At 49.4% G+C, this 20,972-nt stretch overlaps 1 protein-coding gene across 1 annotated transcript; it reads right to left on the bottom strand.

Annotated features, from left to right (window-relative positions):
- Positions 1-10,630: 10,630 nt before the first annotated feature.
- On the bottom strand, positions 10,631-19,932 carry Naga (alpha-N-acetylgalactosaminidase). Its single transcript, XM_021183289.3, has 10 exons — positions 19,746-19,932; positions 19,232-19,308; positions 18,383-18,518; positions 17,775-17,946; positions 16,845-17,022; positions 16,511-16,605; positions 15,811-15,972; positions 13,401-13,598; positions 11,776-11,919; positions 10,631-11,293 (listed from the first exon to the last, which is right to left on the bottom strand). The coding sequence occupies exons 2-10, from the start codon at positions 19,245-19,247 to the stop codon at positions 11,147-11,149; spliced, it is 1,248 nt and encodes a 415-aa protein (XP_021038948.1). The 5' UTR covers positions 19,248-19,308; positions 19,746-19,932; the 3' UTR covers positions 10,631-11,146.
- Positions 19,933-20,972: the final 1,040 nt, after the last annotated feature.

Raw genomic sequence — 20,972 nt, 5'->3', positions numbered from 1 at the left:
ATGTGCATCGGCTTTTAAGACCCTCATCCTAGCTTCCTGGAAGCCAGTCTTCCACTAGCATCCTTCAGATGGAGATGTAGAACTCTCTCAGCTCCTCCTGCACCATGCCTGTCTGGATGCTGCCATGTTCCCACCTTGATGATAATGGACTGAATCTCTGAACCTGTAAGCCAGCCCCAACTAAATGTTTTCATAAGACTTACCTTGGTCATGGAGTCTGTTCACAGCAGTAAAACCCTAACTGAGACAGCAGCTTATAACTGTCAATGTAACTCTAGTTCCAGAGGATCTCTCTCTCTCTCTTTCTCTCTCACACACAGGGACAGAGAAACAGAGACAGAGATTCATGCAAAACAATGCATATAATAAATAAACAAGTAAACTACTTCCCCGGGTTGGACAGATGGCTCAGTGGTTAAGAGCACTAGCTGCTCCTGCAGATGACCTGGTTGGCTCTCAACACATAGTGGTTCACAGCCATCGGAAACAGCAGTTCCAGGGAATCTGACCCCAGTATACATTTACTCTGTTTAGACAAATCCAGTAAGAATTTAGCTGGGCCTCCTGCATGGGTCCTGTAGCAACCCACTACACTTGAGACGCTGCCTGTGTTATCAGACTCCACTCCTCTTCCTGTTTCTTTCTTACCTCCCATGCAGAAGTTATGGTCCACTCATTCACCTAATCTATCTGGAGCGTGAATGGGATAGAAAGAAAGAATTAGGCCAGACAGAGGACTCACAAAATGAACCCCGAAGTGTTCCTTTCTGTGGGTGAGTGAGCACATGCCCAGCAGCCTGCCAGACAGAGTCTTCCATTGTCAAATGTCCCGAGAAATCCAGGGAAAGACATACAGGTTGTATAGCTGGTGTGATTCCAATTCATAGATTGACATACACAAGCAATAGTCTATGTCTTTGTTTCTTTAAATTTCATTATGTTGCTAAGGCTCCACCCAATCATCTGTCTAGTTGATGTGTTTTCCCCAGGTTGGGCAAAAGTATCTGTCAGATTGCTACTCTTTGGTCTTACAGTCCCCTCAAGTCTAAGCACTTGGGACCCTAGGACCTTGGGAGACGCTTTAAACCACTGTGTCAGAGATTCAACCTTATGCAAGCACAGGCCCTATAGCCTACTCAAGAGACTTGAGTTTCTCCCCCAATGCCCAGATCCCCATCTCTCAGCTGCTGTGGACCTGCATCCTCCCCATCTCCTGAGCACATCCTGGGTATAAGCTTAGGCTCTGAGTTTCACAGAACATAAGGGTGGGCCTTTGACTTCACACTGACTTTTCTCTCCTTGTTCAGCATCTGGCTGATTGTTTGAAAATCTTGTATGTGCTGAGTATCTTCAAAACAGAGACAAAGTCCAGAAATTTATTGCAAAAAAAAAAAATCATTTCTGCTACAGAGCTTACTTAGACACTGAGTGCACAGGGGGATGTGTAGCATCTGTGGAAAGGTAAGACATACTCATCCCATGCGGTTGGAGAAGAGACTCTCTCAAAGGTAGCTGAATGGAGTGAAGGACTGGTTCCAGGCTACACTCATGACCAGCAGTTTCTTCTAACCTTCTGTCCTCTGTCAATCCTAGTGATTAGTGCTGGCCACCCAGCTTATTCCTGACCCCCAGAGTCCTCTATACTTCCAATACCACCTGCCTTAGGGTTTTATTGCTGTGAAGAGACACCATGACCATGACAACTCTTACAAAGGACAGCATTTAGTTTGGGTCTGGCTTACAGTTCAGAGGTTCAGTCCATTACGGGCATGCTAGGAACTATTGTGGCATGCAGGCAGACATGGTGCTGAAGAAGATGCTGAGAGTTCTACATTTTGATCAGCAGGAAGCAGAAGGGAAGGGTGTCACAGTGGGTGTAGCTTGGGCATAGGAGATCTCAAAGCCCACCTCTATTGTAATGAATTTCCTCCAAGGCCACACCTAATGGTGTCATTCCCTGTGGCCCGAACACTCACACACAGGAGTCTATGGGGGCCATTCCTAGTCAAACCACCCACACCATCCATCCTTGTCTCTTCACTTGTAATCTGTCTTTGAGTCCACTGTAGCTGTCTTCAGACTCACCAGAAGAAGGCATCAGATATCATTACAGATGGTTGTGATGAGCCACCATGCGGTTGCTGGGAATTGAACTCAGGACCTGTGGAAGAGCAACCACTCATCTTAACCTCTGAGCCATCTCTCCAGCCCTGCAATCTGTTTCTTGAGCCAATGTTTGTTGCCACTGGTGCCCTAGGCCCAATCTGTTCTCCAGATCCATAGGAGAGGCAGGCAGATACTTTCTGACATGCTAGTCTTTTTTTTTTAATTATTTTATTTTTTACACTCCATATTCCATTCCCTGCCCCCCTCATCCACCCTCCAACTGCTCCACATCCCACACATCCTCCCCACTCCCCTATCTCCGAGTGGATGCCCCCACCCCACCCCACCCCACCCCACCCCACCCCACATGACCTCTAAACTCCCTGGGGCCTCCAGTCTCTTGAGGGTTAGGTGCATCATCTCAATGAACACAGACCTGGAAGTCCCCTACTGTATGTGTGTTGGGGGCCTCATATCAGCTGGTGTATGCTGTCTGTTTGGTGGTCCAGTGTTTGAGAGACCTTGGGGGGTCCAGATTAATTGAGACTGCTGGTCCTCCTACATGATCACCCTCCTCCTCAGCTTCTTTCAGCTTTCCCTAATTCAAAAACAGGGGTCAGTTGCTTCTGTCCATTGGTTGGGTGCAGTCCACAGAACTCAAAAAGGTCAACAAGCTGAAGTGCCCAGGTGAGGATGCCTCAGTCCCACTTGGGAGAGAGAAGAAAGCAATCACAGGTGGGGAGGGAGGGAAGGACTTGGGGGAGAAAGTAGAAGGGAGGAGGAGTGGGGAGAAGAGGGGAACCTGATCTGGTATTGGGTGAGGGAAAAGGACTGAAGCCCTGAGGGCCAGCAGAAAGAATGCAAACAGGCAACCTCAGGAAATAGGAGGTTGATGGGACCCTCCAGAATGCACCAGAGACCTGGGAGGTGAGAGACTCTCAGGACTCAAAAGGGAGGGACCTTAAATGAAATGCTGGACAGTAGGAAGAAGGAACTTACAGAGCCCACCTCCAGCAGGAAGACAGGACATCAAGTGAGGTTACCATCCCACAGTCACATCTCTGACTCATAATTGTTCCTGTCTGAAAGAACTGCAGGGATGGAAATGGAGAGGATCCTGAAGAAAAGAAGGTCCAGCGACAGGCCCAAAGTGGGATCCAGCTCAAGGGGAGGTCCCAAGGCCTGACACTATTACTGAGGCTATGGAGTGCTCACAAAAAGGGACCTATCATGACTGCCCTCCGAAAGAGCCAACAAGCAGCTGAAAGAGTCAGATGCAGATATTTGCTTCCAACCAATGGACATGCTAGTCTTAAAAAAAATAAAGTCTAAGCATCTCTTTTGGGAATGCTGGCAGCTGTTAGAAAATTCCCCAAATAATCTGGGCAGGCACAGCGATGCACAGCATTGGGGGAAATTGTCCTTTCTTCCTGTGATGTGGATCCCATTACGCTCTGAGCCATCTTGCCGGCATTTGAACGGCTAAGGCAGAAAGCCTCAGCTGGAGGACAGTCTGAGCTGTACAGTGAAACCCTGTTAAAAAAAAAAAAAAAAAGCATCAAACGACCAACAATAGTCTAATCTTCAAAATACAATAAAGAGTGAGTCACAGTTCACCTCATTGACTTCCCCACTACTCCCACATACGTACTGTTGAGCAGACATCGCGGATGACCTTAGGCAGTATAAACAGGTTGCTTCTGGCTGGGGAGCTGCATGACTTGGGGAAAAGTCTGCAGGGAGACTGTAAACTCCCATTTGCACCTTTTCAATTTTGTCCTGTGTTCATGTAAAACCTATTTTTAAAATGAATAATTTAAAAGATGAGTGGACAACTTGCCTCGTTCTACTTTGCTTCCAAACGGTACAGTGGCTTCCCGCAGTCTTGGGGTAAAGGCTAGCCTTCTGGCTCTTGTGTATACAAGGACCTTGTTACTGTTTGGGTTCTATCTGCCCTACACTGACCCCCCAGCTGTGCCCTCCAGCTGTGCTGAACACTGCAGACACTGAACTGAGCCAGCTTTGCCTCTGTGTCTTCCCATTCATTCCAGTCATCTTTCAAAACAGCCCAGAAGTTCTCCGAAGAGTGTGCTCTGAGCCCTACCTCTAGGCTAATTACCTTCTGCTGAGCTTGTGGGGTGCCCTTTGTTCCAGCAAAGGGCTGGGTCAGTCCTGTAGGGACTGTGTATCTTGTGTATCTTGTCTCCCCTGCAACCTGTGGGTTCCTGGAGAACAGAAACTATGTCTCATTGCTGGGGCTGGCCATAGAGTGAGCCACTAGGAATTTGTTGAGGGGAAAAAGAGCACACTGTGTTTAACTGTACCATGCACTCACACACGCACGCACGCACGCACGCACGCACGCACACATGCACACATGCATGCATGTGCACTGTTGACTTCTAGCCACCGAATGAAGATTATAATTTGTAGCGTCAGTTTTGTTCAGCAGACTGTTTGATATTTGGGGGAGCCCTGAGACATTCACTGTTGAAGGCTGGGCTTTGTTTCACCTCCTCCCATGTCACAGCAGTGGCTCAGGGGGTTCTGGATGGCCCAAACTGGCAAGTTCTATGGTCCCACAGGACTCTGTGTTCAAAGGCTTTTGAATATGCTCACTGCCATAATTGGTTATCAGGCAGCATGCCAACTTAACCCTATAGCGAGCCCATGAGATACAGGCTGTTCATAGCTTCATCTTACAGCTAAGCATAATAAAGGACCTCTGAAAAGCAAAGAATCGACAACCATTCAGAGGTGGAGGTGCCCAGGTGTGGCAGTGAACACCTTTAAATCTAGAGGTTCGAGGCTCTCCGTGAGTTCAAGGCCAGCCTGGTCTACCTAGTGAATACCAGGTCAGCTATGACTGCATAGAATCAGAGCTGCCTGGCCCTGTCCTCTGGAAAGAGACTGTGGTCACCAAATTTTCCTGTCAGGAATCCACCAACCATCTTGTGAAAGCCCACACCAAACTCTCTGTGTGGAGGATCCTGGCTCCAGCTGTGGCTACCACATAGAATTATGTTTTTAATTGAATTTTTGGGAATTTCACATCATCTACCCCAATCCTACTGATTTTCCAGTCTTTCCATGTCTGCCCTCCACCCTTGTAACCCCCCCCCAAAAAAAAGTAAATAAGAAATTAAAATAAAAGCCAACTTGCCCACCCCTCTGGGTGAGGACCTGCTCTTTTATGAACTAGTGTTCTCTCACACCTGTCACAGCTGTCTTGTCTCCAGTTCCGCCATGTGTGTGTTGTCTCGCTCCTCCTCCTTTCCCACCTCGGCATCACGTGTTTGTTTGCTGGAGTGACACTGGGAGCTGTGGTGTGTCCCACAGGATTCCTTGCCCAAGTAGCTTTGCTTGCAGATGTTTATTGTAATTTGTTGGTACGGTTGTCTGGCTTCTTCTACACCATCAACACTGGACCCTTACTGAGACTCCTCTCAGCTCTGCTGCTGTTGTCCCAGGCATGAAGATCCTGTGGTTAGGATTCCTCCCGTGCCCACAGCACAGGGATCAGCTCTCCCCGTACCCCTGACACTGCAGTCATTGTTGTGTGGCTCAGTGGTTAAAAGCACCGGCTGCTCTTCCAGAGGCTGCAGGTTTCATCCCAGCACCCACATGGCTGCTAACTGACTATAACTGCAGTTCCAGAGAATCTGACTTCCTCCACCTGCCCTCCGCTGGCACCAGACCACACACGGTGCATGGGCAGACATACATATAAGCAAAGCACTCATGCACATAAAAAAACAAAACAAAACAAAACAAACAAACAAACAAAAAAACCCAAGTCGATCTTAAAAGGGAGATTTATCTATTTTTTTGTTTCACATGTAGGAGTGTTTGGGGCAAGCTGTCCGCTGTGGAGTCACCCTTCCAGCCCATCATGGTACAGTTATTTCTCTCATCTACATTACCTTTGTCTACTCTTTAACAAAAGTGAGCCCGTGGGTTTACCTGGACATTTCACATCCTGTTTATTTTAAGCCTCTTCACATCTGTGGGTCCTGAGGCAAACTTGATAACTAGTTATTTTCTACTCTGAATTTGTTTGGGTGGAAAGGTAGCTAGCCTTGCAGGGTTGGGGAGGGGGGAATGGGATGGCCAGCCAGGGTTTTCTGTTTACCTCCAGTCAAATCAAGCTTACTTAAGATACCTTTATTTTGAAAATTAACCCTCAGATTTTATTTCTCACAATTCACATACTCGAAATGGTTTACCTAGTGTTCCTTCTCAATGTATGCACTGGGTATAAACTTACGGTTTTGGCATGATTGTTCCATCATATAGTATGGTTTAAGGGAAGTTTTTAATTTATTTTATTTTATTTTTATTGTAAATATGAAGGAGAGAAGAGCCAGAGGCATCTGGAAGAGTTCAGACCAGAAAAAGAAAGTAGTAGAAAGATCATGGGTACAAAAGAGAAAGGTCAAAATAGCAGGGTTATAAAGAGAAATAAGTAGCTTGAGGGAGGGGGGAGCCCATGAGCTGGAAAATTTAGGGGAGGGGAGGGCCATGATGTCAGCATGGGCTTTGTGATGCTAGCACATGCTTTGGCAAACTGAGAGAAACCACAGAGGGCCAATTGTCCCTTCTGCCAGTGGTAAGGGAAATGGCTCCTTTGGTAGAGGGAACTGGCAGAAGCCACAAGGCTACATACATCCTGCCTTTGTCCAATCAGAAGCAAGCATGCATCCTGATGCACTTGCTGCCTGCACGTATTCTGCTTATGTGTGTGATCAAGCACATGCTGCCCAATAGGGCAACAGAGCTTGTTTACAGAAGCAAAAAATGGTGGCCTGTCATCTCACCTAACCACCGCTCCCAGCATTCCAGGAAGTTTTCTGTCCTTGGGCAAGTGGGGCTTACAGGTTAGAGGCATTTTTCTTTTATAGATCTAAGTAATTGAAGTAATAGTCACACAGTCTTTTGAAAGGGTGACACTGTAGCGAATACTGGAAAGGCAAGGGAGGTGAAGAAGCTGGCCCTGCAGACTTCTGGAGAGTTGTTCTAGATCAACAGCTAGCTCAGGGCAACAGCGATCGCAGTAGAACGTGGCTTAAATCTTAGGGACCTGTATTACATCTAAAACCCCCAAATATTGGTGGGGGGTGGTGGTGGTATGAGCACAGTCCTGTCTCTCAAGGAAGAAAAATGTTTGAAAAAAAGGATACAGATCAACCAGAGCAAGAGACTTGATCCCATCTATGTAAAGTAGCCTAGGGATAGACAGGGACACATGAACAGGGATGGGTGTGTGTGTGTGTATGTATATATAGTACTGCTGAAGCTGTACACCTCAGAAGTGTCAATCTGGTGCTGAAGGCCTGAAGATTCCCAGAGGTTCCCTGGTCTGTAGTCCATGAAGAAAATAATTTTTTTTTCTATCAGAGTTGTTGAGGTCACCAGGGGTCAGGATTCTATCTCTCCTCCACCTTGTAAAGCTTTTATACAAACCTATTAATCTTCTCCACCTGTAAAAACTCTGGTTTATGCAAAGGCCTCCTTGCCTTCCTAGAACTTCTTCTTCCCCAGGGGGGGCTGTCTAGCCTGGTTTGAGTAGTGGTACAGGTTTTACAAAAAGACATTGTCTTGCTAAATTACTTTTGCTGTGTCCATGTGTTTCTTTGTGTGAAGCCAAAACCTAGAATATTCTTTACCAATACCAACCCCACCCTGGAAGGCTGATGAAACTGGAGCAGGATGTCACTGCAGGAACACTGAAAGACAGGCTCAGTAGCAAGGCTTGGCCCAGCTGTGTCTGGGACACATGTCAGAAGATGCCACAGGTCCACTCTGAGGCAGGGGTTCCTACTCCCCCCCTGACCCCCCCCCCAAGTTCAACCTTTCTGGAAACACACTGAGATGCTGCCTGTTAGTTAAGATCTCATAGAAACGACAGAATTAACCATCAAGATCCCTTAATGTTTTCAGCAGAAGGGAAAAACACCTATCTGAAGAACAAACCTAGAGTATTTAGTTTTCTTTAACAAGGACTGGTTGACTGTTTCGTCATAGCCTAACCAGCTGGGCCCTAAATGACCCAGTGAAAGAGAAAGCCCTACTTTTCTCCTCTACAGCTTGTTGTAAATAAAGACTTGTAAGGTCAAAGGTTAGGTCAGAGTTCACCAGAGTTTGAGATCTGACTTGAGACTATTAACTTCTTTCTGTCTCCTTTCCTGACACCCACATAAATACGCCTCCTTTTTTAACCATGGAATTACAGTGGAATCAACAGCCTTTGTATATGAAGTCCATCTCAGAATGTGGGTGGTACATGCCTGTAATATCAGCTCTTGGCAGGCTAAGGTGGGAAGATGGCAAATTTGAGTCCAGCCTGGGATACATTTAGAGACCATGTCTCAAAACAGTAACAATACTAACCTCCCAAGGCAACAATAAAACCAAAACCTGAAAACAAGTTCCTGACCTCTGTGAGATCAAGTGAACCCACCAGAGAGCTGCACCCAATAAGCCCGCCTTTCTATACCTTTGGCTTGAATTAGTTCATTTCATGGGCTGAGCTAACCTATCAAAAATGGTTAGAACAGAAATGCAGTGTTCTGGTGAAAATTCACAAGTGAACTGAGCACTGCCAAGGGGAAAGTCACGCAATTGGTTTATTTGCTGGTAGTAACCAGCAGGGACAGGGAGACTGCTCAGCAGTGAGGCGGGCTTGCTGAGCAAGCATAAGGACCAGAGTTCAAATCTAAGCATCCACATGAAAGCCAGGCATAGTTCCTGTAACCCAGCACAGAGGGCAGCAGAGACAGGAGGATGACTGCGACTTGCTGGCTGCCAGCCCAGTAGAAAACAGGGAACTCCAGGTTCAGTGAGAAACCCTGCCACAAAGGTACGAGGCAGAGTGATAACTTTCAGGGTTAGGATGGAGGGACTCCTACTTCAGGACAAGAACAAGAGGACAAACTGCTCGAACCTCGAAAGAAAGAGGAGGACAAAGCAGCTAAAATTCCACACTCAGTGAGGTTATCCTTGAAATAAAGGAGAACGAAACACGAATTTGTCTTTGGTAAGAGCCTTTCGGGGAATGGCAGCTTTCTCTGGTGATACAACTGCCAGATTGGGAAGATATGGCAGCCTCATCAGCAAAACTCGCCATCTTAGGTATTTGTTTTCAATATCAATTTGCCACAACTTGGAGTCATCAGGTCACTTAGCCTCAACTGAGTAATTGTTTACATTCAACTTGACCAGTGGGCTTGTCTGTGGGGGTGTTATGCTGATTCACCCAATTAATATGGGGAAACTCAACCCAAACTTGGGCAGGCCTTTCTGGGGACAGTCCAGATATAAAAGGACCGAGAAGGAAGGTTATTGGCTTTCTCTATCATTGCTAAGTTAATTTACTGCAGATGAAGCCTTTGATGTCAGTATCAGCTTTTCTGGGCTTTTCCTAGAGATAGGGATGGCTCTCCAGGACCCCTCCAGGGCCTTCCAAACCAGACTGGCACTAGCCTAGGCACTAGCCTCCTGGACAGGGCTGTCAGCCTCTAGGCTATGAGACGGCCATTGTTGGAGTATGTTTGAGGTATCCAGCTTGGAGAATTATGGGTTCTTGAATTTCAGGTGTGAGACAGCTACTATTGAGACCATTTTAACCATATTTCCCAGACCGATTTAATAGATCCTTTCAAAACACACACACACACACACACACACACACACACACACGGTGGGTAGGGAGAGAGACATGTGTGTTCCTCTAGAGAATGCACGTAGGCTATGGTCAAGGGTCAAGCTTCTTCTAAAATTTTTACACCATATTGTAGACTCAAGAACCTTGACACTTGAAGGTGGAGTACAGATCTATTCAGAAGAAATGGCAGGATCAACACAAGGCCTGCAGCTCAGTCGCCCCTGCATTAAGGTATAAGAAGGACCTAGCAAGCCTGCGCTGTCACCAGCATTGTGAATGACAAAGAACCAGGGATACTGGGTAAAACAGGTGTCCTACATCCTAGGATGAATAAAGACACGGGGCTTGGGAGTCAGAACCAAACATAGGTGGTCCAGAGCCTACCATTCCTTGACTGTTGCTTCCCTTAGAGGGAGGAAGGGGCAATAGACCCCAGGACAGAGAGGGCCCTCAGGCTTGTGAACTTACTGGGGAAATTTGAATCTTCTGCTGCCAGAATGGGAGATAAAGTGGGGTGGAGCTGGGACAAGGGACACCGCTGGGCAGAGCTTATGCTGGAGGGTCTCTGCATATTGCTGCAACATCTCACTAGGTGGCCACTAGCTCACTAGTGCCAGGTGCACCAGGGATGGCCCCCCTGTTGAGAGCAAGCCTGCTATTTCCAGGAAGTAGATAATGCAGGAAAAGAAACTTTTAAAAGGTCCAAAGGTCACTGTGGGAAAATGAGGGTTAGAAAGATGCTATACATCTTGTGTGGGGGATAAGACTCACTGTCAGCATCAGGCTGGTGCCACCCAGAGTCCCTCAATGAGCCCCCCACCCCCACCACAGGTCATAGTACCCTGTTTGATTAGAGAACAGTTTAAAAAAAAAAAACAGCTTTATTAGCGACCTGAGGGAGCTAAGGTCTCTGATTCCTCCTTCACTCCCTCAGGGTATCAACTGCAAAGGCCTTCTCCAGGAGGAAGGCTAATCACATGATTCTGAGAATTCCTGGCAAGGAGTCAGGTCTCTCTTCTTAATTTTAAAAATTCCAAATCCTGATTTCTGAGTCAGCAAAGTCAGAGGCTGGAGTCCAGTGGGCATCAGGACCCTGCCTGCGGGGGCTCGGGAGGCTGGCCGAGTGAAGTCTGCAGAGCTGTGTAGGGGCAGAGGCCGGAAGGCCACAGGAAACTGTCCCAAGAGTTCCAAGTTTCCAAGAAGGCCCCTGCTTCAGCTGGGCCTGGCATTGAACCTGGGCCCTGCAAATGCACTTTGGAGGTGGTGGTCACATCACCAAGCAGCCTGTGGAGGACAGAGCCCTGCCATGTCCTCGGCCTGCCAAGGCTCCGTGCTCCAGGCTCAGTGGGGCTGCCGTAGCCTGTCATTCTTGGGTCCTCACCAGTGGGACATCATCGTGGATACCCCCAGGTCTTTGATGGGATACAGGTACCACATCACAACCCCCGAAGGATTGATGATCACAGTGAAGTTGACTTCAGTCCGGAGACCACTGAAGATATCTCCTGTGAAGACGTTCTGGCCCTGTTTTGCGGAGGGATGCATCGTTATCAAGGTTGCACACACACACACGCACACGCACGCACGCACGCACGCACACACACACACATGCACACTCTGGAGAAGGCTGTATTTCAGCCCAGCTGAGCGAGGCCTCTTGGCCCCATACTTAATAGCAAGGCTGACAGATGTTCAAGCAGAAAACAGAAAGAGCCCCAACCCATGGAAAATATAAGTTCAATGGTGGCAAAACCTGACTTGTGAGTGGGGGCCAGCTTGAGAGGTCAAGGGTCATTCATCCCCAGTAGCTCATTGTACACAGCTGGAAACAACAGTACCAGAGAACTACAGCACCACCCACAGCCTCGGTGCCTCCAGCTGCCCCACCCCTACCCCAGGCACCACCTAGGGCTCCAAAGCATTGGGGGGAGGGGGACTGTGTGTGAAGCAGAGCCGCCTGGATGCCAGAGGGCTGGGCCAGGGACCATAGGTGGCAGGGCACTCACCTCATACACTCTGCCTTTGGGGTAGTTTAGTTCCAAGAGGGAGCAATGGAAGCGGAAAGGCATGTCTGTCCTGCGGCTGAAGAAAACCAGGGCACTGGCCTGGTTAGACAGATACCTCTTGAACACTTCGATATGGGATTTGCTCTAGGCATAAAAGACAAACCACTGGTTGGAGTCTCATGTTCAGCCTGGCCCTGACACCTCTGCCTTCTCTACCACTCCTGACCAGCTCTCTTCTATACCAACCTCAGCCCACAGCTCTGTCACAGAGACCCAAGGAGATGTGACATCACAGTCACCTAGCACCTACACTTTTCTCTCCCTTCCTTCCTGACTCAGCAGGTGCTGATTCTGAGCACCCCCCAACCCCCCCCCCCCCCCAGATGTCAAGAAGGACAGACCCAAAGACCTGAGGTCACACTGTATGAGCATTGCCAAGACCATTGCAGGGCTGCAGTTGTGGGCACTGTTAAGAGGGAACAATGGGCAGGGCTGGGGGGTAGGGGGTTGAGGGGGTGGTATGCAGATGGCCTCAAGCACAGATTTTCAGTCTCCAGAGCATTCCTCAGGCCCAGCTCCACCACTGGCTCTGAGGCAGGGACTAGCAGTCTCCTTGAGACATCAATAATTCAAAAGGGCCTTCTAGCGTTTTCATTTGGAGGTAAGATTTATTATTATACTCATGTGTATGAGTATTTTGCCTGCATACATGTTATTAACTATTAATATGTGTATGTGTGCACGCACGCACGCATGCATGCATGTGCACACACATCAGAAAACAACTTGTGGCATTTGGGTCTCTCCTTCTACCTTGTGGGTCTCAGGACTAAATCCAGGTCACCAGGTTCTGCAGCTTTAGCAGCTGAGCCATCTTGCTGGTCCTCAACAAGAACCTTCTAAACCATGACATATTTCTTTTCATTCGAGGTAGGGACTGATGCACAGAACAAAGGCTTTGGGGTGACACTGTTGAATTCAAGTATAAACGTGTGGCTTTGGGGAAATTGCCTAGATTCTGGAAGTTCTAATTTCAGTAAAATAGAGTCACTCAGAAAATGCATGCAGAGTGTCCAGCCCTCAATGATGCTCAACAAACAGAGGCTTGAGGTAGCAACAGTATACAGTAGGTGCTTGCAGGAGCAACAGTATACACTAGACACTTGTGGTAGCAATGGTATACAGTAGACACTTGCGGTAGCAATGGTATAGAGTAGACACTTGCGGTAGCAACGGTATACAGTAGATACTTGCGGTAGCAACAGTATACAGTAGACACTTGCAATAGCAATGGTATACACTAGACACAATAGCAATGGCATACAGTAGACACTTGCGGTAGCAACAGTGTACAGTGGTCTTTGGCTAAAACATTCTTCAAGCTCTGGAGGAAAGTACCCATTTTCTGCAGGACATCATGTGTATCCGTCTGCTGTGACTCACCAATCCTCTATGCTCCTGTCATGTATCCCCACCCTGACTCCCACGAACTGTCCTGCTCTGACCCAGGCAAGAAGCCAGCAGCAGCTCCCAAGCAAGGAGAAGGGAGACCTGGCCCCAGCTCCGCTGCTCTCAGGGGAGCCCAGTCCCTCAGCCTTCCCATGCCCTCATCCCCATCCCAGTACCTTTAAGATCCTGCGTCCCTGGATGCCTAAGGGGTCCTGATTGATTTTGATCATGAGTGGGTTCTGAAGAATATCCATATTCTGAGGGGAGATGGTACGCAGGTCCGTGGACATGAGGAGGGGGGCTGCGAGCACTGTCCACAGGGCCATTTGTGCCCGGGATTCATCGAAGCTCAGGCCAAAGTTCCCGATGAGCAGCTGGGGACAGAGGAAAGGAGCAGTCAGTGCTGGCCTCTTCCCACAGGCGGGCACCAGGGCCACTGTAGCCAAGGCAGGCCTGGGTTAGCACAGCCAAGGTTACTGGGCCAGCAAGCCATATTCCATTTAGCATCAGCTCCTCCCACCCTCCATGCAGGTCAGGGTGATGGGCCTTTTGTGGCTGACTCAGGTGATGAGATGGGATCCTGGGGCCAGAAAGTTTGTGAGTTGAGAGATGCAGGCTAATAGATACAAGGGCCTGCTCTGGACTAGAGGGTGTTCAGGGTTAGCCTGTGCAACTCAGTGAGATTTCTCTCAAAGTAAAAAATATAAAAAGAGTGAATGTATAGCCTAGTGTAGGGTGCTTGCCTAGGGTGTGTAGAGACTGGGTTCAACCTTAATACAGGGAGAAAAAAAAACAACAACAAACAAACAAAACAAACAAAAGCCAAAAAAAAACCCCAAACCAACCAACCAACCAACCAACCAAACAAACAAACAAACAAAAAACAGAGGAAAGGCTGTCTGGGCTCTGTGACTCCTGCCTGTAATTCCAGAACTTGGGAGGAAGAAGCAAGGTCAAGCATTCAAGGTTAATCTTGGCTACATTAAGTCTCCACTAAACGAGACTGTCTCAAAAACCAACATGAAAAACGCACACCTTTATCCCCAGCACTGGGAGGGTAGAGGCAGGTGGGTCTCCATGAGTTCAAGGGCAGCATAGTCTATAAAGCCAACCAGGGGTATTCAGATGTCTCGAACAGAACAACATAAAATAAAACAAAGAAAGAAAGGGGGGGTAGGAGGGAGAGGGAAAGGGAGTAAGGAAAGGAAGAAATGCGAAGTGTTAGGACCCAGTCTTAGAGAGCTCTCGTAACTGCCGCTGGCCACTCTGTGCCACCGCTGGATGGACCACAGCGATTCCTGGCATTGGCCACCCTTTGCCACAGCCACAGTTAGAGGGACAATAGGGATTCCTGACCATAAGCAACCAAGCAGTCCACAGTCAAGATGCAAGTAATTATAGCTGAAGCAGTAGCTCCTGTCGTCATTCTCACTTGCCCAATGACGAGACTGAGGCATAGAAGATATTAAGGGGGGGGGGAGGGGGAAGCTGGAGAGATGGCTCAGTGGTTAAGAGCACTGACTGCTCTTCCAGAGGTCCTGAGTTCAATTCCCAGCAACCACATGATGGCTCACAGCCATCTGTAATGGGATCCAATGCCCTCTTCCAATGCCCTCTTCTGGTGTGTTTGAAGATAGTGACAGTGTATCTTATATACATAAAATAAATCAATCTTAAAAAAAAAAAAAAAGAAGATATCCAGGCCAGAGAGAGAGAGAAGAGGAGAGGAGAGGAGAGGAGAGGAGAGGAGAGGAGAGGAGAGGAGAGGAGAGGAGAGGAGAGGAGAGCGCCAGGTTTAGATCAGGAGCTCTAAAGCAGGTGACTCAGGTCTCCAGACACACACACACACCCTGGTTGTCATTCATGGTGATGCTTGCTGACTAAATGACCTGATAATCACAGGAGTATCTGTGTAAGCCCTCTGGACTGTGATTGAGATCCAAGGACTAAAAGCAGGATGGAGGGCCAGCATGCTGGTGGAGGGGGCGGGACAGGGCTGGGGACAGGCAGGACTTTGGCAGGGTGAGAGTTGAGCATCAGAGGAGCCAGAGCAGGGATGGGAAGGGACAGAAGAAGAGACACAGGTAAGCTGGATGGACGCTACAGATGGGCTTTCAGATCTTTTTCGAAGACGTCAGACTGTCCTAGGGAAGCGCTTAACAATGGGAAGTCCCAAACTCTGCTCTTGAACATTCTGATGTGAAAGAGGGGGCAGGGCGGAGTTTAGAAGACCCCAACACACTCAGTCCAGGGATACAGTTTAGTGTTGATCTAGGCCCTAAAACATTGTGGTTCTCAACCCCTGTGAATCCAGACCTTAGTGTGTGTGTGTGGGGGGGGGAATCACACATCAGACATTTGCATTACAATTCATAACAGGAGCAAAATTAGTTATGAAGAAATAGTAAAAGAATTGTATGGTCGGAGGGTTGCCACAGCATGAGGAACTGTATTACAGGGCTGCAGCATTAGGAAGGCTAAGAAGCACTGCCCTAGGAGAATGAGAAGCACGGGGTGGCGCTGTAAGGGTTGCAGGGATGGAATGAATGGTTGGGCTAGAGACCCCATCTTCTTCCAGGCTGGTACCATGTCTGGGTCATTCCAGTGCCCAGGACCCGCCACCGGCTGCAGTACATCCTGGTGTCTCACAAACCAGTCCAGGATGGACAGCACACTCTTCCAGGAGTCCTGGATGTCTTTATAGTTACGCCAGAGATTGCAGACCCTGGAGACCTCGGTGTAGTTCACCTGAACATCAGAAAAGGCAGGAGTCAGCACCAGTCACCTTGCTGCTCAAGGGGTCACCCACCAGCTGGGGGGGGCTAACAGTTGGAGACTTGGAATGAGGCAGAGAACAGGTTCTCATGGCGTGTAGTTCTGGGAATGCCCTGTTCTTCTCTCCATATAGGGGAGGGGGCATCCCCATCACACACACACCCGCCACTGTGTGCCACATACATACCATACATACCCATTTCTTCAGTGTCAGTGCCACCACCTGCCTCCTTTAGGTTTGGAGGTCTGGGCCCTTCTGAGGTTATGCATGGCTTCATCTGCCTTCTGGCCCATATGGAACCACCTAGGGATTCTGACCACTTGCCTGCCTTGGATGTAACCCCAGCAGCCTGATAAGCTGGCAGAGGCTATGGCTCAGTGACCTGGTCTCTAGACACCTACATATAGCTGTGTTGGCTACTCTAGCTGTGGTGGCAGCCTCCCAGAGGCCTGGCACATAGGAGGTGAGGGGACATGGGAGTGGGAAGCCGTAGCAGACAGAATGGCTTACCTTGGGGGGTAGGCCCCCTTCATAGGCTGGCCAGCTGCAAGAAAAGGCAATGGGACGGCCCGTGGCGTTCAGGGCAGCAGCCATCTTGGGGTACCCTGCAGAAACCCCAATTTGGTGACTTGACCAGGCACAGGGGACAGCCTAGGAAGTGCCTCCCTGTACCTAAAGGCTTACTTCCTGGGTGCCAAGCCTTAGGAGGTAGGTATGGTGCCATAGCTACCTTTAGAAGGCCTGGGAGCTGTAAGCAGGGGTGAGGGATTTGGGAGAACTGCCACCACTGTATGCAGACACAGATGCCGATCTCTCTCTGCGTCCCAGCCAGATGTGGACTCACCCTCTGCACGTTCTGTGGAGCTGGAGAAACAGCCATCCAACTTCAGCATGTCCACCTTCCACTCCGCGAAGGTTTCCGCGTCCAGCTCCACTTTGTCTAGGGTGGTACCAGGGTAACCCATGCAGGTCATTTTGCCCATGTCCTCATAGATGCCCAGCTTCAGACCCAAAGAATGAGCCTGTGGGGGGTTGAAGAGACATGGCTCAAGTGAGACCCTCTACTCTTCTCAGGCACCTCTGCTAGAGCCCATTAAACTCTTAAATGGTTCCCAGGGCTGGGGATGTAAATTAACCGGCAGAGTGCTTGCCTAACACGTAAAAAGTCCTGGGCTCTCTTCCCCACACACTGCATAAACTGTGCATGGTGACATGTAGAGGTGTTTGTTTGCTTGTTTGCATAGGGCCTCTCTATGTACCCTGGCTATCCTGGAACTCTCTATGTAGACCAGGATGGCCTTGAACTCACATAGATCTGCCTGCCTCTGGAGCACAGGATTAAACACATGCATCACCGTACCCAGCTAGCACCAGAAGCTTGAGGTTATCCTCAGCTACAGAGTGTTGGAGGTCATCCTGGGCTACACAAGACCCTGTCTCAATAAAGAAGAAACTCTCAGTGGCTCTCACTGACCAAAAGAACCAGTGGCTGGCTTCTGCCAGCCGTGGCCACTTTTTCTCCAGCTGTTTTTTGCCTAGAAGCCTTTGCTACTGCTTCAGAGGTCCCACCTCTGGGATGGATTCAACCAGATGCCTCCTCCAGGGGACTGTTCTTTTTGCTAAGGCCCCTTTCTGGCTCTCGCCTCATTAGGCCAATAGTATGTGTGTGTTCCTTTTTCAGTTTCTGCCACTATGCCACATTCTCAATGGAGACTGTGATAATGAGTCCCAGGCCCTCACACTAAGTAAGGGGAAGGACTGGAGCTGGACTTACATAGTCAGCTAGGAAGGCAATCCCATGAGGGAAGCGCTTGGGATCAGGAATTAGGCGGCCTGAGGCGTCACGCCCACCAATCCAGCAGTCATCGATGTTGAGGTATACATAGCCCAGGTCCCGCCATCCATCCTGGGCCAGTCTGTCCGCCATCTCCATAAAGAGCCGTTCACTAGCAAGGGACAGTGGGGCTGTGCTGCTCAGTTGCCCAGGCTGTCCCTCATTCCCGCTCTTTCTCTCTGCTCTGAATTCTGGCTATAAAAAACCAAGCCTCTGCTGCCAGCTGAGGCGGGGCCAGGATAACAAGTGTAAATGACCTTCTAGGATTAGGGTAGGGCAAGAAAGAGGTGGTCTGGCCAAAGGGCAGGACTAGGCCAAGGGAAGCATGTGGGGCCTGTCTGGTCTTTTATCTTCTTTCAGTTACCTCAGAGGCCAAGTACACCTACTGAGGCCCCAAGTAGGTCATGGGGTGTCAGATACATTCATTCTGACTCTGCATTTTTCTATTTTTAAAATTTATTTTTTATTTTATTTTTGCTGACGAGTGTCTTTCACCCACTGACCCACTGACCCCATTTTGTTGCCCTGGGTACGCAGATCTTACTCACCTGATGCAGTTCTTCGGGTCCTCCACACAGTCGATGTTACAGCGGAAGCGTTCCCAGGCCAGCCAGCCCATGGGTGGCGTCCGTAGGAGCCCATTCTCCAGCATCAGTACCTGAGCCACCAGGGCCAGTAAGAGCACTGAGGGGGGAGGTGGATGGTGACTTGTAAATGGTTTCTACAGCACTCCCCTCCCCCCACAGACATCACCTCAACCCCTCCAGCCCTTCAGCCCTCCCCAGGCACAGGCCAGTAGGGTTAGAGTTGCCTCAGCCTGTGAGTGCAGTCTGAGGGGGAGGGACATGGGGCAAAGTAATGTATTCAAAAAGCTGTTGCTACAGACTGGGAATCAATGGAACTGACCCCTGAAGTCATGTCCTTGATATACGTGAGACCAGACACCCTCTTCCCTCCTTACACAGAAATGGCAGTTCATTGTGGACTGACTCTGGGTTTCTGAGGCCTTGGAGTTTTTGCTCTCCACCTCAGAAAGCCTCAGAAGGGCCTAAAGGGGTTGGTCAGGGTGGACTTGAACCCAGCTGCTCACCTACACAAGCCCCTTCCTCTTGGCTTTCAGCTTCCGTATATATAAATTACCACACCCACATGACAGGGCTGCTACAGCCCGCCAGTATCGGGTAAGATAGGACCTATACACTGGAGCAGGGCTGAAAAAGGAAGTGGCCTCTTTGGAGGGGAAATGATTCTGAGGTGTGGGGCATCTCCTTGCTTTTCCTGGCCCAGCTCCAAGGAGAGGCACACTTCTCCCCACATACCCCCATCAAGAAAGAGGAGGGGTGGGGCTTCCTCGCCACAGTCCTCCCCTGCAAAGCCACCTGAGTAGGTGAGGGTACCTGTCTTCTGCAACATCGCCTTGGAGTCAAATCTCAGGACCCACTCGAATCTGCTCTTAGCAGCTTTATATGCTGAACTGTGGAAGATAACAGATGTTATGTATCCCACCGGGCATAGTGGGACCCACCTTTAATCTCAGCACTCAGGAGGCAGAAGCAGGAGGATCTCTGAGTTCTGGGCCAGCCTGGTCCACATAGCCAGGTTCAGGCCAGCCAGGGCTACTAGGTAGAGAGACCCTATCTCCGAAAATAAAAGTTACGGATTCCACATTTGGCCCCAAGTCGCTTTCGCTACCCTCACACACTCCTTCGCTACCCTTTACTTCCCGGAATCTAAGCTCTTCTTTTAGAACTACAAATAATCTAGGACTTTTTGCCCAAGAGCGGTTGTGACTGGTTCTAGGAATACCAGGAAGAAGGAAGGCTATAGGCCATTTCCGGTTCCAGGTCCCCGTGTGGGTTCAGATTCTCGGTTCTTAAACATCGCAGGCCCAGGGTCCCCCTTGATTCTTACCCTCACGCTCGCTCAGTCCGCGGTAAGCCGTGAAAGCCGCCTAGGCGGCCGCTTGTACCTATAGCGACCCGGGAGGCGGAATGTCACGGGACAACCCTTCTTGAGCAACCAATCAGAATCCCCTAGCAACGCCATGCCCTCCCTCTATGCCCCAGCTCCCTGCTTCCAAAAGCTCCGCCCATCTAAGCTCGCGTTCTGCGCGTTCCCGAGGCGCGCTCCCGTGGGAAGTCGGCTTAGGCGCCCTGTGCACGCGCCGCTGTGCCTCGGGTCTGGTTGGAGTCCTCCGTGCTCCGCCCCAGAGGGCGGGGGTGGTGGCCCGCACTGCCCGCGCTCAGTAAGTAGCTGTGCAGTGAATTCCTACAGAGGGCGAAATCTTGCTCTTTTTGTTTGTTTGTTTGTTTGTTTTATTTTGTTTTGTTTTTTCGAGACAGGATTTCTCTGTGTCCCGGAACTCATTCTGTAGACGAGGTTGGCCTCGAACTCAGAAATCCACCTGAAACCTTGCTCTTAACCACTCGAAAACGGTAGCGAAAGAGGCTGGGTGGGGTTTCAGCTCTCGAAAGGTCAGGAAGCTGCCCCCTCCACCTGACACCCAAGGGGTTGTTCGCCCACCCACTCCCCAAATGTATTTATTCATTACTTATTCATATGTTGAACACAGGCTAGGTGCCAACCACTATTTCTGGATGCCTTTACACCGATGGTAATCATAGCTGTCCCCTATCCGAATCTGTGCCATTTTCCTCCTATCAGGTAATGGCAAACCTACTTCTCTGCCAATCTTTTCCCTCAGCCTTTACATGCAATTGTCCAAAAATCCCGTGATTCCTGCCTTTAAATTCCACCTCTCATCCCACCCAGCAACGCTGGCCCCATTACATATTGCCTGGATGATTCGGAGACAGCCCTCAAGGGCCTCCTTTGTCCACCTTACTTCTCCAAGGCAGCCAAGGCAAACCTGAAAACTCAGCTCTGTGGGCTGGTAAGATGGCTCAGTGGTTAAGAGCACTTAGTGCTCTGGCAGAGCACGAGGGTTCCGTCTCCAGACTCACATGCCAGGGGATCTGATGCCCTCTTCTGAACTCTGAGGCCACCAGGCATTCACACGGTGCACATACAGGCAGATAATCAGGCACACACTTAACCTAAAAAAAACGAACCCAACCCAGCCCTGGTCTTGTCTCTCTGAAGTCTGTGTGATGGCTACTCGCTTAGTTTGGGGAAATG

The sequence above is a fragment of the Mus caroli genome, unplaced genomic scaffold (genome assembly GCF_978045245.1).
Source record: "Mus caroli unplaced genomic scaffold, Mus_caroli_1 scaffold_16, whole genome shotgun sequence".
Taxonomy (NCBI): Eukaryota; Metazoa; Chordata; class Mammalia; order Rodentia; family Muridae; genus Mus; species Mus caroli.
This window is presented reverse-complemented; position numbering and strand designations above follow the sequence as displayed.

Bases quoted from the DNA above. Each gene is read 5' to 3' on its own strand.
- Naga (XM_021183289.3), bottom strand. The intron at 17,947-18,382 runs GTGAGTAAGATC...GTCCCTTGCTAG, and splicing joins GACCCGAAGAACTGCATCAG to TGAACGGCTCTTTATGGAGA. The intron at 11,294-11,775 runs GTGAGTGCCCTG...TCCGCAAAACAG, and splicing joins CCAAAGGCAGAGTGTATGAG to GGCCAGAACGTCTTCACAGG.